This window comes from Toxorhynchites rutilus, chromosome 2 (genome assembly GCF_029784135.1).
Source record: "Toxorhynchites rutilus septentrionalis strain SRP chromosome 2, ASM2978413v1, whole genome shotgun sequence".
Classification (NCBI taxonomy): domain Eukaryota; kingdom Metazoa; phylum Arthropoda; class Insecta; order Diptera; family Culicidae; genus Toxorhynchites; species Toxorhynchites rutilus.
This window is the reverse complement of record NC_073745.1, coordinates 176285164-176302478: the sequence shown is the minus strand read 5'-3', so window position 1 is coordinate 176302478 and position 17315 is coordinate 176285164. Positions and strand designations below refer to the sequence as shown.

Sequence of the window (17315 nt, the reverse complement as noted above, 5' to 3'; positions counted from 1 at the left end):
AATACTAACCTCGAGCCAACCGCGAGTAATCGGTTACATATTACTAACATAGATAATAAGAAAAATTGTCAAAGTATTGGACTCCCGGCCCCGTGAGGCTAACGCCATATGAGCCTTGATAAAAATATATATTTTGGGAAAAAAAATCAGTATTTAAATCACTTACGTGATAGATTTTGGACAAGGTGGTCCCGTGATTATTTGTCGACGCTACAGTCAAGAGCTAAATGGACCAAAGGTGAACCGAATATGAAAATTGATACTGTTGTGTTAATTATAGAAGATAATCAACCCGTTCAATCATGGAGATTGGGTAAGATTGTTGCACTTTACCCGGGAGGAGATAATGTGGTCCGAGTCGTTGATGTAAAGACATCGACGGGAGTTTACCGACGATCTATCCGGAAGTTAGCACCTCTTCCTATATCTGATAACGATAACGAAGAGACGACGATTTCCGATTTGGAATGATATTCCAACCGGCGGGAGTTTGTTCGCGACGAACGCGACCTGAGCCAGCTGCAGACGAACAGGGGGAGAACGATGATGCAATCGGAAGAAACGAAGATGCAATCGGCTGCACTCGTCGACGCAGTCGTACACACACGCATAGCGAGAAGTGTAGTTTTAAGTTTTTCCTCATTCTGTTTGTGACCTTTAGAAGAGCAACATCAATTATATAAGTGAAAATTAAAACAGCCTTTTCTTGAAGAAGTGTCCCAGTGAAGCAGCAGCAGTGAATTCCAATCTGGCCAACAGGGCGACCACTGTAATTTCCATCCTCCGTTGTCTTGTGAGTCACCGGGCGACAAACAAGCAACGAACGTGTTCGAACCTGTCGTCCTTTTGCTAGCATCGTGTTGTGCAGCGGTTAATGGCGTGTTTTAGCCGCTGAAATTTCTCTGCGGGTGCTGCTGTGTGTCGCTGAGGGTGAATTATTTCATGTTGTTTTACGGCGAATGTGCGCCGTGGTCCTTCGACGAGTCAGAGCAAGCTGCGATCTGAGTGTGCGATCGTCAGCGACTTTGTGTTGTGTTGAGACAAAACATCTCTCTTATGGGCGCGAAGGACAGTTTGACAATCCTTGGAAATTTCAACTTACGTGATGTAAGATAGGAGCAGAACACCCATGATTTTTATTTCCCTACATCTGACTCATCATCCCGTAGTCTGTTGGACGCTTATCGCACTTCAAGACTCGGACAAAAGAGCGTAGTTATGAATCGTAACAACCGTCTGTTTGACCTCTGCTTTGTGAGTGAGGAAATGTGTTCCTGTTGCTCCGTAATACCAGCTCCTGCTCCGCTCGTAAAAAGATGGATACATCATCCCCCGTTGCTGGTCAGCATTGATATTTGTGTACAACGTGATTACAAAGACACGACAGAGAGCATATACTACAACTTCAACAAAGCCAACTTCGACGAGATGAACAATTTCCTCTCAAACGTTAATTGGGATGAAGAACTGGCCAATCGCGACGTCAACGACGCGGCATCATCGGTATCGTGCATCATAATCTAGGCCATTGATCAATTTGTACCCAAGCGAACTAACCGTGTACCTATTAAACCTGCATGGTCGAACTCGGAGCTGAAGCGTTTGAAGAAACGGAAAAGGACAGCTCTTCGGGAACATGCCAAACTTCATACCGAATCTACGAAAGCGCGTTATTCCAAGGCTAATTCGGACTATAGACGATTGAACGATCAACTACATCAAGCGCACCTAAGACAGCTCCAACGCCGTCTGAAATCCAACCCTAAGAGATTCTGACAACACGTGAATACTCAAAGGAAGGAAACAGGGCTCCTCTCAACCATGACTAACGGTGTAGGAACGCTGCAACCATTCCAGATATTGCAGAATTATTTCGTAAACAGTTCAGCAGTGTTTTCAGTAACGAACGAACAAATAGCCAGGAAAGAGCAGCTGCATCTCGCAACGTTCCTTTCTCAGCTTTCTCAAGTGGTCCGTTTGCTTATATGAGATTATATCAGCCGGGAGTCAACTGAAAAGTTCGAGGGGTTCCAGTCGTGATGGTATTCCGTCCTTTGTCCTGAAACGCTGCATGATTTCTTTAGCAACACCTCTAGCCAATACTTTCAATCTCTCCCTGATTGAAAGTATTGGCTAGAGGTGACTTCCCATCCTACTGGAAGGAATCTTACGTTTTTCGGATTCACAAAAAGGGTTGCAAAAGGACTGTATCGAACTATCGTGAAATAGCCGCTTTAAGTGCTACGTCGAAGCTTCTCGAGCTAAGTATTCTCGAAGAATTGGTTCAAAACTTCGCCCACTGCATTTCGGTGGACCAGCATGGTTTCATGTCCAAGCGCTCAACGACTACCAATTTAGTACAGTTCACTTCCTACATCATCCGTGAAATTGAGCAAGGCCATCAAGCAGATGCTTTGTATACAGACCTCTCTGCAGCATTCGATGAAATGACTCACGACTTTGCTTTGGATAAGTATGATAGGTTAGGTGTTCAGAACGACCTGCTTGCTTGGTTTTCTTCTTATTTGACTGGTCGAAGCATGTCTGTCAAAATTGCGGACTATGTTGCTCCTTTCTTCCCCGTGACATCTGGCGTTCCTCAAGGAAGCCATCTGGGGCCATTCCTGTTTCTGCTGTATATGAATGACGTCAACTACATTCTGAAATGCCGCAAGTTGTCATACGCCGACGACCTCAAGTTGTATCTCGTGATACGGAAACCAAGCGATGCTGTTTTTCTACAGCTGCAATTAGAAGCTTTCGCCGAGTGTCACTCAATGCATCGAAATGCTCTATAATTTCATTCGGCAGACAACGTGCATTGATTCAACATAACTATGTCCTATCGGGGATAAGCTTGTAACGAGAATCGACGGTCAAGGATATTGGATTACTATTTGATTCCAAGCATACATTCAAGGACCACGTCGCCTACGTGGTGTCGAAAGCTTCATCTCAACTCGGGTTCATATTTCGCTTCGCTGAGAATTCAAGGATATATATTGCCTTAAGGCTTTGTAGTGCTCTTTGGTTCGACCAATACTGGAATATTCGGCTGTAGTGTGGTGCCCATACTACCAAAATGAGGTGAACCACGAAGCAATCCAACGAAAGTTTATCCGTTTCACTCTGCGGCATCTTTCTTGGAATGACGTCCACAACAAATTTACAATGATAAATATTATCTGTCCCTCCCTCTTCCTATTCCTTATGTAATTTTATTTTCTGACATTTATCATTCGACCTTGGATCGATCTCTGGCGAGGTTATAATTCGGTTCTTTCCATTTTGTTCAATCCGTCGGTGTTTTGTCGAAAATTCCAAAACGAAGAGCTTTCCCGAACGATGGAAACTTATCAAACTACTTTAAAAACAGGGTACCACTCAATTGTTAATTTTATTTAACAGCCTAGATTTAGCATCAGATGTTATAGATCCTCCAAAACATTCTGAAGTTCAGAAGGTCGTAGAGTGAATAGTTTCCATTGACTTTAATTGATATGAATATAAAACCCAAGTGACCTTGCTTCCGTTTACAACAAATGGATATTAGTTTCTCATAGTCACTCAAAGGAATTTTAGTTCTGAATATAATTGATTTAATCAATGCAAACAAACTCCCCTAAATAGCTAATGCATATTTTGCATAAAATACAAGTGAACCCGAATAAAACCATCCCTCAAATATTATTTCACAGTAATTACAGTTACAGTTTTATGAACTACATACAAAACCTACACGAAGCATTCTATTTATCAAGCATTGAAATTTGTAAAAAAATCAATTTAGATAAATCATAACCGGTCTTTTTAAAATAAAAAAGATTTACAGGATCCAGTTTTTTTTAAGATCAATCTTCCAGTTTTTTCAAAAATATTATTGGCAACCCTGCTCACACGTTTTCTTATGCGTCCATCCCTGGGAACAAATTATGGATTTAACGAGCCCATGCCGTGTCTTCAACAGATACTACGATGTGTTTGACTTTAATGTTTCACGTTGTAGAAATAATATGTGTAGTGTCGTAATTTTCATGTCATTGAGATAATTATTGTATCTGTTGGCAAATAAATAAATAAATAAATAAAACAACATTGATTACAAAGCTAATCTATTGTTAATCAAATTAGGATAAATTGAAAATAAAAATTAGGTGCAAATATTCATGTTCATAATCTTATTCTTATTTTCCAAATATGGAAAACAAGTGAAGGGGCACGATTGTCCTCAAAGGGAGATAGCATCTGACATCGTGCATTTTCTGTCTAAGTGATATATGTGAGCTTTTAAGAATTAACCCCTTCCCGTATTATTAAATACGTCACACATCAAATGATTTCACTAGCCTGCTGAGCGTTCTAGCGCCTTATGTTATTCAAGTACCCACGAGTGAGACTCGATGTTGTACGGGAAAGGGTTAATATTACGTGAATGTATGAATTTCATCAGATGAGATTATAACAATAGAAATTCCATTTTTTAAATTTAAAACTGCTGGTGAATGCCACTCAAACTATGCCTTCTCGCTTTGTTAAATCAACGCATAATATCATGTATAGCATTATAGCATGATTGATCACTATGGTTTGTATTTTTTCAGATTGCAACTGCGGCTAACTTTGAACAAAGAGATTTTGTGATAAAGGAACTGGTAGATACGGAAACGAATTACTTGGAAGCATTAAACGCTCTCAAATATAAGTTTCTGCAGCCATTGGAAAGGATACTTTCAAAGGATATTATAGTCGTTATTTTTCCATGTATAAAGGAATTAGCCGACATTCATGAAAAGTTCTTGGAAAAGCTACAGGAAGCTGCAATGGTAAATTCAAAAGCCAAATTGAGCACTGTTTTTCTTGAGTTTCGAGAACCATTCCTTATCTATGGGGATTATTGCTCCAGTATGACAAGCGCAACTGATACGTTACGAGATGTATGCAAAAAGTCAAGCGAAGTGGATCAGATTATCAATGTAAGTAAATAATATAAATTATTCATTATTCATTGTATTTTATATAACGACCATCAGTTCCAATAAAATTTTTGAATAATTCCACATTGCAGAGATGTGTTCTTAAAAATAGTTTTTTTTTTGTTTTTGCGACATAGTTTCTATCACAATGTGCGTCAGGGAGTCCGTCACTCATTAGCCTACTTTATAATTAGTTTGTTTTATAAGTTCTCACCCTTAATAGCCAATCGCCTCCCAAGTGTCTGGCCCCATACTGAATAACATATTCATCACCGCCTTAATGTTTTCCATACAAGAGCAACTGCATGACTATTGCATCACATCTCGCATGCACACTCAGAGAACGATGCTCCGACACGCTTCCATCGTATAGTCATCGCTGCCAAACATGCTCTTTTTATCGTATCTCATACGCAGGCTGACGAACAGTCCTTTGCCAAGCTTACACCATACTATTAACGCTCTGAAGAGAGGTAGTTCATCCACGTATTCCACCAATGTAATCATATCCCACAATTGGAGAGCGACCAACGGTGCACTCTAACTGAATGGTTCATTTTTTCACATAAGGCTTACAATCAATAGCGTCGAGTGAAGCTTTCGCACCCGGTGCAATATCTGGTTATCTTCATATGGTGGTGTGTCGAATGGTGAAGTATTTTTGATATAGGGGTGTTTCTGCACCCCAAAAATCGTGCAAACGGGTGTGGCCCGCATCCCCCAGTCGACAATACTTCTTGCAACACTCTTGACTTACATTGACTTTCATTAAGCATGTTTGTGTTTCATTTGTAGAGGGGCATCGGCTTAGGGATAAAAAATCTCAGTTCCAAAGATCTTGACAGTCATCGAGAGCTGTTTTTTTTATATAAATGACCAACACTCTTACCCGTCAGACCCGTTTCGGTAATCACACCCTCATTTTACTACGTTCGCTTGCCTAAATACTATGCTTCTTTCTTTCCCAATCCTGGTTATGATTTGCGCTTGATATTTCCGAGGAGGAATCGATTCCTCTTCTTAGCGTTAATAATTGTATAGTTTGTTTGAGAAACCCCATAAGTCCATATGACGCACTTGCGAGAAAACAAAAAAAAACTGTTTTTCTCAAAATTTTGGCCTGGTCCTCTGAATTGTTGGCATGAGGGTTGATTATTAGATCCAAAACATATTATTTGGAACCTCTACTTTATCAATATTTTAAAGTACTTTTTGAGTTACGTAATATATGAGCACTTTGAGGACTTACTATGGCCTTTTCAAAGCATTCAAATGGCAAGCACAGATATACACGCTAATGCAACAGGGCTGTTGAACGTATTTCCAATAAAAAAAAGCGACGGGATTCGAATCCTCAACCTCCGGCTCGGAAAACCGACCTGCTTAGTATTAGAGCTGTTGAGTCCCTGATTTTGCAGTTATGTAATATTTAAAATAGTTTTTTACAGCTGTTAAAAATGGAGTTATGGGCCATGTATATGTTATACTCGATAAATGAAATAAAATTTATTTGCAAGCAATTTTTCAAATAGTTTTATTGGACTATTGGCAATGTTCATCCCGAGCTTCCATGTTACATGTAGCCCAATCCGTCAAAATTTCGTTCTAAAACCTGGTGATATTATCTTCATCCGGAATTTTGATCTGAAAATTGATCTGAGCTTTTCCATCAGGATAAGCTGGACTGGCAGGGAAACTTAATTGTTCCGGTTTAGATTCTAAAAGCCGAAAAGTACTACTGTGTTTTCTTGCCACCACCAGGTCCTTGAATCCCTTCGAGTGAGAAAGCTGGTTGTACTGCGAGACCTTGAAGTGCACTTTTTGGTCCTTTGGGGTTTGCCGTCCACTACTTTCCAACGAAATAGGCGGTTTCTTGTAGTGAAATGGCCACCAAGATTTAAAGTCTACAAATATCCTTCGCTTCAACGATTTCCACCTCAAATCTATCGTTCTTGGAAGCTGATTTTATAAGATCTGCATACTGCTGTACTGTGTAAACACGATCCAGACACGATATTAATCTTATTCTTCAGGACTGAGAAGTATCTGTCGCATGGCAGGAAAAAATGTCTCCTTATCAGGAAATATTCGTCAACGGCTTCAAATTTCCCCAGGGTGACCAAAGCTGAAAACATACTCACTATCGTGTTATTTTTGTGTTGAGCTGCGCATGAATCGCAAAATATGTAGAGGTACTTAGCGTTTTCCAGATTCTCTGTGATGTACTGCATCAAAAACGAGCACACTTCGTTTGGACCTTTGGAGCCGTCCCCTTTTTTTTATTTATTTATCTATACAGTCTTCGCAAAAAATAATACTGGGCAGACTAGAATTAATTATCGATCCTTGTACTAAACACATTTCTGGTCATATCAAATTCAAACAAATAAAACACTTCATTAAAACGTTGGCAACAAACATCCAAGGGGTTATTTTGCCCATATAGAGTGCGATTTCTTTGCCGAAAGAAAACAGATTGTTTGGTTGATCTACCTGGAGCGTTGATTCGAAGCTTGCCCAAAAGTTCTCCACAGTCAAGATTATTGCTGAGAAGGTCGAAAATCAGCAGTCTCTGGAGAAACTCACGTCGTTTTTGCAGTGTCGGTAAGTGGATCAGTGCGCAGAGTTCTTCATATCAAGTCAGAAGTGGGTCGCTACGCCAGGGGAGATGTCGAAGAGCATATCGGATGAAACTTTTCTGCACACGTTCCAGGCGAGTGATGTGAACAGCGTGGTATGGGGCCCAAACAGTAACACCGTATTCCAATATACTGCGTACGAGAGACACATACAACGCTTTGAGACAATAGACATCTCTAAATTCCTGAGTGTGGCGTCTAATGACGCGTCCACATTACGCCAATCGGCCTTGGCCGCCCGGTAAAGCCAACTAAATGTGGACGTACCGCCCGGGCTTGCCGACGTGCCGAAAACCGAATTGAATCAAACCGAACCCAACCCGAAACAAGTGGGTCTGGTTCGAGAAAGTCGAACCAAAATAAAACGAAGTAAATTAGCGTTGACGACATTGTGTTTCGTGTGTTCGTGACGGCTTCGTGCATCCGATGGGACTTCGGCTTCGTGTAGCCGATACGGCGTCCACATTACATAACGAACTGAATATGCCGCCTGGTACATGTCGATCATTCGGCATAATGTACGCGCCTTAATGAATCAGAGAACGGCAAAAGCCTTAGCGGTAACCGTTGCAATATGCTCCGTAAATTTGAGCTTGTTGTCGAGCACGAGACCTAGATCTTTGACGGTTGCAACTCTTTCCACTTCGATCGATCCCATCGTATATTCAAAGGCGATTGGTTAGCAAAGCCGCGAAAATGTTATCGCGTGACATTCCCTGATGTTCACCTTCGTGGTACATGAAGAATTTAGCACTACCATCCTTCAAACCGAAGACATTCACCGTAAGCTGTCTCAAATAAAACGTATGCTGGACAGAAATATTAGGCACATGCATGATTTGCAAGTAATCCTGTTCATTTATATTTTTAAACCTTCGGAATTTCCGGAAAAAGCGCACTTTGTCAGTTTCCGGAATGAAGCTGCAACAGTTTTTGGTGCACCTAGATTGTAAGATCGCTTAATTACGACTGTCCTCGATAACTTTCATCCAACCAAACCTACCTGCAGTTGCAATCCGCTTCCATTTTTACATCTGGAATATCCCCTTCCATCTATGTATGCCGTTCCTTCGACCCTCACCCTCTTTATAATTTTCACTTTGTATTCTGTTGTCCGCTGAAATCCACGCTTCTGTTTCAGGGTCGTGTCTGGAACATAATCCGAGTCGGAGGACATTTCTATTGAGCTAAGTTGCGCAATCTACTTATAATATCAGATGTAAACAAAGAACAAAGAAGAATGAAATGGTATACCTATCTCAGCGCAGCCCGCGATTATGACGTGATGATAATTGGAAACATGGACAAACGAATATTTGCAATCCCAATTTAAGGGGGTTCGTAGAACTTTTTCTGAAAATTTAATAGTCGATGTAGGTATCCTCCAAAATGTGTGGAATAAAGATGTGACCATGTCGTCAATAAGCGCCTGAGAGGAAACGGTATAAATATACAGAGGACGGTGGGAAGAGATTTGACTGCAAAACGCGGATAAAACACTTCCATCACCACCCGACACTTTCAACATTTCAATGTTCTTATTGTCACCATGCTAAAATGAGAAACGAAGTTTATGGAGGAGGACGCAAACCTTGGCCCCAGAAAGGACTTGGCCGGACGCAGCATGGTTCGATTCGTTCTCCTCTGTTCCGTGGGGGTGGAATTGCTCACGAACCACGGTCACCAACGACTCATTTCTACATGCTGCCGTTCTTCACTCGGGTGTTAGGATTAGTATCGACGCTGTCGATCAAACTTGCCCAGGATGATCTACATGTTGTCTAGAGTTTGGAAATTCCGACAGATGATCCACAATATCTAAAGGATTTGGCTCATGAGCGAGCATGGGGACTGTCAGTTTTGTTCATCGATAGCAGCGATATTATGCCGAGGAATATAACCGCTGGAACGGATGCAGTCGAACATATAAATCTGATGTCCGTTTATGGACTGAATACTTAAACACAACACTTTTGTTCTGACTAGAAGCGCAGCGCAGGAAATTGAAACTAAGCGAACATTTACATCGCAACGTTGCGAGGTCACTTATGACGAAATTCCATGTCGATCGGTAAATCATTAGCATCATGAAATAAAATCGAGTTTTGTTTGATCCAAATTTACGTTTTAATCATAATGTAACATTAATCTGTTTTTTTTACTTATGCTAGAGACTTCAAATCACGAATCGCTCGTTTTGGACGGAATTTGGCAGTCAATGACGGAATGTTGTAAGAGATGATTACTTTTCACCTAACAGTTTGTTTCGCACTCTCCATCTAAGCTCGGAATGGTTGTTTTCTTCTGGTAGACGATCTTTGAACCGTTTCCATTCTTTTTTATTTGCATGATACAGTGCAACAGGGTCATTTGTCCGACAACCCATCGCGCTTGTGCTTCTTGTCCCTGTGAACAAAGTGTTTGGCCGATTACTTACACATTTTATTCGGAGTAGATTCCTTTTCCTTCGAAAGTAAAATCCCGCGTTCATGCATATTCTCGTTATCGGCTCCCCCGTGGATGCTCAGTTTTCGCCTCATTGTCTGGCTCCGATCCTATTTCCGATGGAGCAGCGGAAGGTGCCTTTGCAATACCTTCCTTTGCGTACTTCGCATTGTAGCTAACAGTAGTGAGAGTGTGCAATTGCTGGAATGTGTTCATCAAATGCGCCACTTGTTTCAGCGCTTAAGCTGAAACATAAAATAAGATAGAGTATATTACAAACCTAGCGTTAACCGTAAAATACTTACCTTTCAACTTTTCAATGCTCTTATTGCCACAGTTCCAGTCATTTTAACATCACAACTTTGCCCTTATTCATCAACACTCTCTCCCTGCAGAAATTCAGAATAACCGAAACAATTCCACACACAGAAAGCAAAAAAATATATATTGCAAAATATTGCTGATTGTTTACAAACACTGCAGAAAAATACAAGATGGCTGATAGGCCTTTTTCATACGTCGCACTACCGTATTGTATTTATCGTGGGTACCCCCAAGGACTCAAAATCTGCCAAAAAGTCAATTTTGATAAAAATGGCGTTTATGGGGTTTCTCAAGCAATCGGTTCATTTCCGGCTCAAAGAAGTGGTATGATAATCACTTCATTCCAAAGATAAAATGTTTAAGAGACATACGTTCGTTACTTATTGATTGCTAAGACAACGGCAGCGCTACGTCCACCTTGTGGATATATCACATATCTAACCATACCATACCATTTTTTTCATACCGTCACTAAATAATAAATTTTCTAGAACCCAGGAAGGCAGCTATCGCGGCCTTCAACTCATTTTTGAGCTATAAAGATTATCCTTAATGTAAACAATAATATAAAAATCGCAAGGTGTGAGATTTGGAGGGTGTGGATTTGAGTCAAATTTCAGGTTTTCAGAAAATCCATCATAATTTCTTATTGACAATAAAGAAACACGAAACTTATAGCGAATTCGTTTTTGTTCAGTTTCAACCTCAGTGCCGCACTAACTGCTGTCAAAACGTTTTTTGACGTAGGACTACGTCTTTCATTTCTATACCGGGGTGTAAAATCAAAGTTTCGAAAACGAAAGCGTTACGCCGGAGACCGAGATTTTGAGCGTTAATAGCTCCTAAACAACTGAACGAAATGGTATGATAAACACTTCATTCGAAAGATAAAATGTCTACGCGTTATATACTTGTTACTTTTTGATCCAAAAACTTGTTTCAATAGTCTTAAAATTGCTTTCAAAACAGGCTATTGAAATCACCAATCGGTATATAAGCGAGCGGCGCTCGGAAATCCACTCAGTTACGTAGAGGCGAATGAACTGAAAAGTTTAAACCCTCTTAAAGCCAAAAAGAAGAAGAAGAAGAAATCCACTCAGTTCTAATTGAACAGCGATTGGAGCATGTTGTCGCTGTTGCGGTGAAGCTCTTTATTTATCATGAAAGCGCGGATGAACGGTGTCACCAAGAGCCTGTTTGTGCACCCTAGGCCAGAAGGGAATCTATCAGGAGGAGAAGGATGCCACAAACGGTTCCCTGGGAAGACATCGCTACACACACATACACGCGCGGCTATTAACAGGTGGTTATCGAGTTGGCATTAACCACTGGTGGGCTTCCAGTATCGAGGAAAATGTGGAAATATCTAATCGTTACTGAAAATAATCTGCCAGTTCCTTTGGGAATTTTCAAAATATATTCATGTGAAAGAGTTTAATTGAATGTTTTCTATCCATGTAACACTGTGACCAAATACATTTGGTTTTGTGGTTTTTCAATCAATCGCAATTAACAGGATAGCTTCAGAAGATTATTCTTCCCCATCAGTAGGATATTTCCGTATCCAATATTGTATGCGCCCGCAATCGATTATTGCTCAGTCGCCGAAAGTTCCGAGCTCAGAGAGTTCATTCCCCTCTAGTTTGCCTTCCAAATTGCCATCGTAAACCACACCTTCTCTCGATTCAATCACACACAAAAAGCATACTTAAGCGATATTCTGGTGGTGAGACACATTCATTTTTCGCGAGGACATCGACAAGACAACATCGTTGCCTAACGTGCTGGAGAAGGTGGACGACGAAGGATCGACACATACACGCGCAGAACTCTTTCCGTTAGGATGCCATTCAGCATCGAGAAAGTTCCGGAAAGATCTAATCATTGCTGGAAAATAATCTGCCAGTTCCTTTGGGAATTTTCAAAATATATTCATGTGAAAGAGTTTAATTGAATGTTTTCTATCCATGTAACACTGTGACCAAATATGTTTCAATCAAGTGCTATTAACAGGTGGTTATCGAGTTGGTATTAACCACTGGTGGGCTTCCAGTATCGAGGAAAATGTGGAAATAACTAATCGTTACTGAAAATAATCTGCCAGTTCCTCTGGGAATTTTCAAAATATATTCATGTGAAAGAGTTTAATTGAATGTTTTCTATCCATGTTACACTGTGACCAAATATGTTTCAATCAAATGCTATTAACAGGTGGTTATCGAGTTGGCATTAACCACTGGTGGGCTTCCAGTATCGAGGAAAATGTGGAAATATCTAATCGTTACTGAAAATAATCTGCCAGTTCCTTTGGGAATTTTCAAAATATATTCATGTGAAAGAGTTTAATTGAATGTTTTCTATCCATGTAACACTGTGACCAAATACATTTGGTTTTGTGGTTTTTCAATCAATCGCAATTAACAGGATAGCTTCAGAAGATTATTCTTCCCCATCAGTAGGATATTTCCGTTGCCAATATTGTATGCGCCCGCAATCGATTATTGCTCAGTCGCCGAAAGTTCCGAGCTCAGAGAGTTCATTCCCCTCTAGTTTGCCTTCCAAATTGCCATCGTAAACCACACCTTCTCTCGATTCAATCACACACAAAAAGCATACTTAAGCGATATTCTGGTGGTGAGACACATTCATTTTTCGCGAGGACATCGACAAGACAACATCGTTGCCTAACGTGCTGGAGGAGGTGGACGGCGAAGGATCGACACATACACGCGCAGAACTCTTTCCGTTAGGATGCCATTCAGCATCGAGAAAGTTCCGGAAAGATCTAATCATTGCTGGAAAATAATGTGCCAATTCCTTTGGGAATTTTCAAAATATATTCATGTGAAAGAGTTTAATTGAATGTTTTCTATCCAGGTTACACTGTGACCAAATATGTTTCAACCAAGTGCTATTAACAGGTGGTTATCGAGTTGGCATTAACCACTGGTGGGCTTCCAGTATCGAGGAAAATGTGAAAATATCTAATCGTTACTGAAAATAATCTGCCAGTTCCTCTGGGAATTTTCAAAATATATTCATGTGAAAGAGTTTAATTGAATGTTTTCTATCCATGTTACACTGTGACCAAATATGTTTCAATCAAGTGCTATTAACAGGTGGTTATCGAGTTGGCATTAACCACTGGTGGGCTTCCAGTATCGAGGAAAATGTGGAAATATCTAATCGTTACTGAAAATAATCTGCCAGTTCCTCTAGGAATTTTCAAAATATATTCATGTGAAAGAGTTTAATTGAATGTTTTCTATCCATGTAACACTGTGACCAAATATGTTTCAATCAAGTGCTATTAACAGGTGGTTATCGAGTTGGTATTAACCACTGGTGGGCTTCCAGTATCGAGGAAAATGTGGAAATAACTAATCGTTACTGAAAATAATCTGCCAGTTCCTCTGGGAATTTTCAAAATATATTCATGTGAAAGAGTTTCATTGAATGTTTTCTATCCATGTAACACTGTGACCAAATATGTTTCAATCAAGTGCTATTAACAGGTGGTTATCGAGTTAGCATTAACCACTGGTGGGCTTCCAGTATCGAGGAAAATGTGGAAATATCTAATCGTTACTGAAAATAATCTGCCAGTTCCTTTGGGAATTTTCAAAATATATTCATGTGAAAGAGTTTAATTGAATGTTTTCTATCCATGTAACACTGTGACCAAATACATTTGGTTTTGTGGTTTTTCAATCAATCGCAATTAACAGGATAGCTTCAGAAGATTATTCTTCCCCATCAGTAGGATATTTCCGTATCCAATATTGTATGCGCCCGCAATCGATTATTGCTCAGTCGCCGAAAGTTCCGAGCTCAGAGAGTTCATTCCCCTCTAGTTTGCCTTCCAAATTGCCATTGTAAACCACACCTTCTCTCGATTCAATCACACACAAAAAGCATACTTAAGCGATATTCTGGTGGTGAGACACATTCATTTTTCGTGAGGACATCGACAAGACAACATCGTTGCCTAACGTGCTGGAGTAGGTGGACGGCGAAGGATCGACACATACACGCGCAGAACTCTTTCCGTTAGGATGCCATTCAGCATCGAGAAAGTTCCGGAAAGATCTAATCATTGCTGGAAAATAATCTGCCAGTTCCTTTGGGAATTTTCAAAATATATTCATGTGAAAGAGTTTAATTGAATGTTATCGAGTTGGTATTAACCACTGGTGTGCTTCCAGTATCGAGGAAAATGTGGAAATAACTAATCGTTACTGAAAATAATCTGCCAGTTCCTCTGGGAATTCTCAAAATATATTCATGTGAAAGAGTTTAATTGAATGTTTTCTATCCATGTAACACTGTGACCAAATATGTTTCAATTAAGTGCTATTAACAGGTGGTTATCGAGTTGGCATTAACCACTGGTGGGCTTCCAGTATCGAGGAAAATGTGGAAATATCTAATCGTTACTGAAAATAATCTGCCAGTTCCTTTGGGAATTTTCAAAATATATTCATGTGAATGAATTTAATTGAATGTTTTCTATCCATGTAACACTGTGACCAAATATGTTTCAATCAAGTGCTATTAACAGGTGGTTATCGAGTTAGCATTAACCACTGGTGGGCTTCCAGTATCGAGGAAAATGTGGAAATAACTAATCGTTACTGAAAATAATCTGCCAGTTCCTCTGGGAATTTTCAAAATATATTCATGTGAAAGAGTTTAATTGAATGTTTTCTATCCATGTAATACTGTGACCAAATATGTTTCAATCAAGTGCTATTAACAGGTGGTTATCGAGTTGGCATTAACCACTGGTGGGCTTCCAGTATCGAGGAAAATGTGGAAATATCTAATCGTTACTGAAAATAATCTGCCAGTTCCTTTGGGAATTTTCAAATTATATTCATGTGAAAGAGTTTAATTGAATGTTTTCTATCCATGTAACACTGTGACCAAATACATTTGGTTTTGTGGTTTTTCAATCAATCGCAATCAACAGGATAGCTTCTGAAGATTATTCTTCCCCATCAGTAGGATATTTCCGTATCCAATATTGGATGCATAAAACCTTGTGCCTCCAACGTAACGCTCTCGTTTTCGAAGTTCTCCAAATATTCATTCATTCAGAATGAATTCAGATTCAACTTCATACAAATGATCTCTAAATCAACGATAGTCCTACGTCACCCTTGCGGTTATACCATAGATATAGCCCACTTCCTGTTTTTATTCAGTCAGTTTCGCACTGGTTCGCCCCGAAAGCTGTTATAGCGAAATCGTTTTTGTTCAGTTTCAACCCCAGTGCCGCACTAACTGCTGTCAAAACGTTTTTTTATTCACTCAGTTTCGCACTCAGTGTCGCACTAGTTCGCCCCGAAAGCTGTTAGTTTCGCACTGAGATGTTTCACGGGTTGGCACTCGGGTTCACCAATACAACTATACCGAACTGTCAAGTTCTGAGTATATTTTGGAAAATCTAAAAATAAAAACTATGAAGATGAAAAACCTGCTGCTTTTGCTTTTGTATTATTGGAATCGTAATCCAATTCGGATTCTGATTTTGAAAGTATATTCGAGCAGACGGCATTAAGCTACGTGTGCTTTCATTGGGAGGCGAAAATAATGATGGATATTCAGGTGGAATAAACCTGCTTTCAAAATCAAAATTATGAATGAAAATTTACTTTAACGTATCGAATATTTATTTCATGTGATGACGTCGCCATTAGACGTCGACACTGTACATTTATCGTCGCGAATATAAACAAATCAGACTATATAACGCACACCAACAAAACACCGCATTCGTGAAACTGAAAACGTTTTTTTATTACAGAGTCAGTTTGGCACTGACTCATTTTAAAAACGAATTCGCTATTAATGCATACAGCACGAATTCCAATCGGAGATTCCAGTAAACTTCTCTTTGTAGCCCATATGGGAAATCAGATTTTTACAATTTTCCTCACTGTATCATTTTTCTTTGGACGTTGACGAACACAAAAGAATAAAGACAACTGAAATCTGACTTTCCGTTCTTGAGTGATGATGAATAAAGTGCGCTACACATACAACGTCACGTCACCGTAAAGTGAACGTAACGAATGAAATGTCAAATATTCTCCCAATATTCGTATGGTCGCATTCACATACATCAGCAACGGCAACTTCGACGTCAGCAAATTAAAGTGCGATCCACATACAACGTCCAAATCACGTTCCGTCACGTAACATTGCGTGAATAATTGACGTAACGTGGATGCTGTATGTGGATCGCACTCAAGTTCAAGAGAATAGTAACGGGACGTTGTATGTGTAGCGCACTTTATTCGTACGGGACTTTATTTTATACATCAGATACCACACTACTGTTTTTGCAGGAAAACTTTGTTTGTTGCGAATGAAGCATAAAGTTATGAGTTAATTTTGAACTGGTTCGGGGGTGGTCGATCGATTCATAACTTCAAATCACTTTAACTACGTAGAAAAAGCATAAAAATATTTAATCTTTTACAGCAATGCCAAAAAGAACACAGCGGTGGACGCCTGCAGTTACGTGATATATTATCTGTACCAATGCAAAGGATTTTGAAATATCATCTATTATTAGACAAGCTAGTACAAGAAACCAGCCCGGTATGTAACATAATATGATGTGATAATTTATTTGTGTATAGTACAACATAAAAATATTTTGATAAACATTATCAAGCTTATCAAATTTTACGTCTTCGTGTTAGCGCAGATTCCTCTTCCAGGAAATAGGATTTTGAAATGAATGGAGGTTAAATCGGGATTTCACCGAGGCAACCTGAACCCCTTAGCGTATTATTTAATACGTCACACATCAAGCGATTCCACTACTCTGCGATTTCGCGATTTCGATGCAGCGAAACTTTGTGGAGTGTTTGGTCGCGAGTGAACGCAAGTGATGGTTTCCAGATGATTTTCAATAATATAC

At 39.7% G+C, this 17315-nt stretch overlaps 1 protein-coding gene and 1 pseudogene across 4 annotated transcripts in view; both read left to right on the top strand.

Annotated features, from left to right (window-relative positions):
• The window catches only part of LOC129771216 (protein vav), a 297434-nt gene that overhangs the window by 142595 nt on the left and 137524 nt on the right, over positions 1–17315 (top strand). For 3 of the 4 annotated variants that reach the window (XM_055774640.1, XM_055774641.1, XM_055774643.1), the window contains 2 exons: positions 4602–4973; positions 16871–16990. In XM_055774640.1, the coding sequence (XP_055630615.1) occupies positions 4602–4973; positions 16871–16990 (492 nt within the window). The remainder of the gene's footprint in view (positions 1–4601; positions 4974–16870; positions 16991–17315) is intronic. The other variant, XM_055774642.1, reaches the window with a different exon arrangement.
• LOC129771221 (39S ribosomal protein L4, mitochondrial-like) lies at positions 8760–9687 on the top strand (annotated as a pseudogene).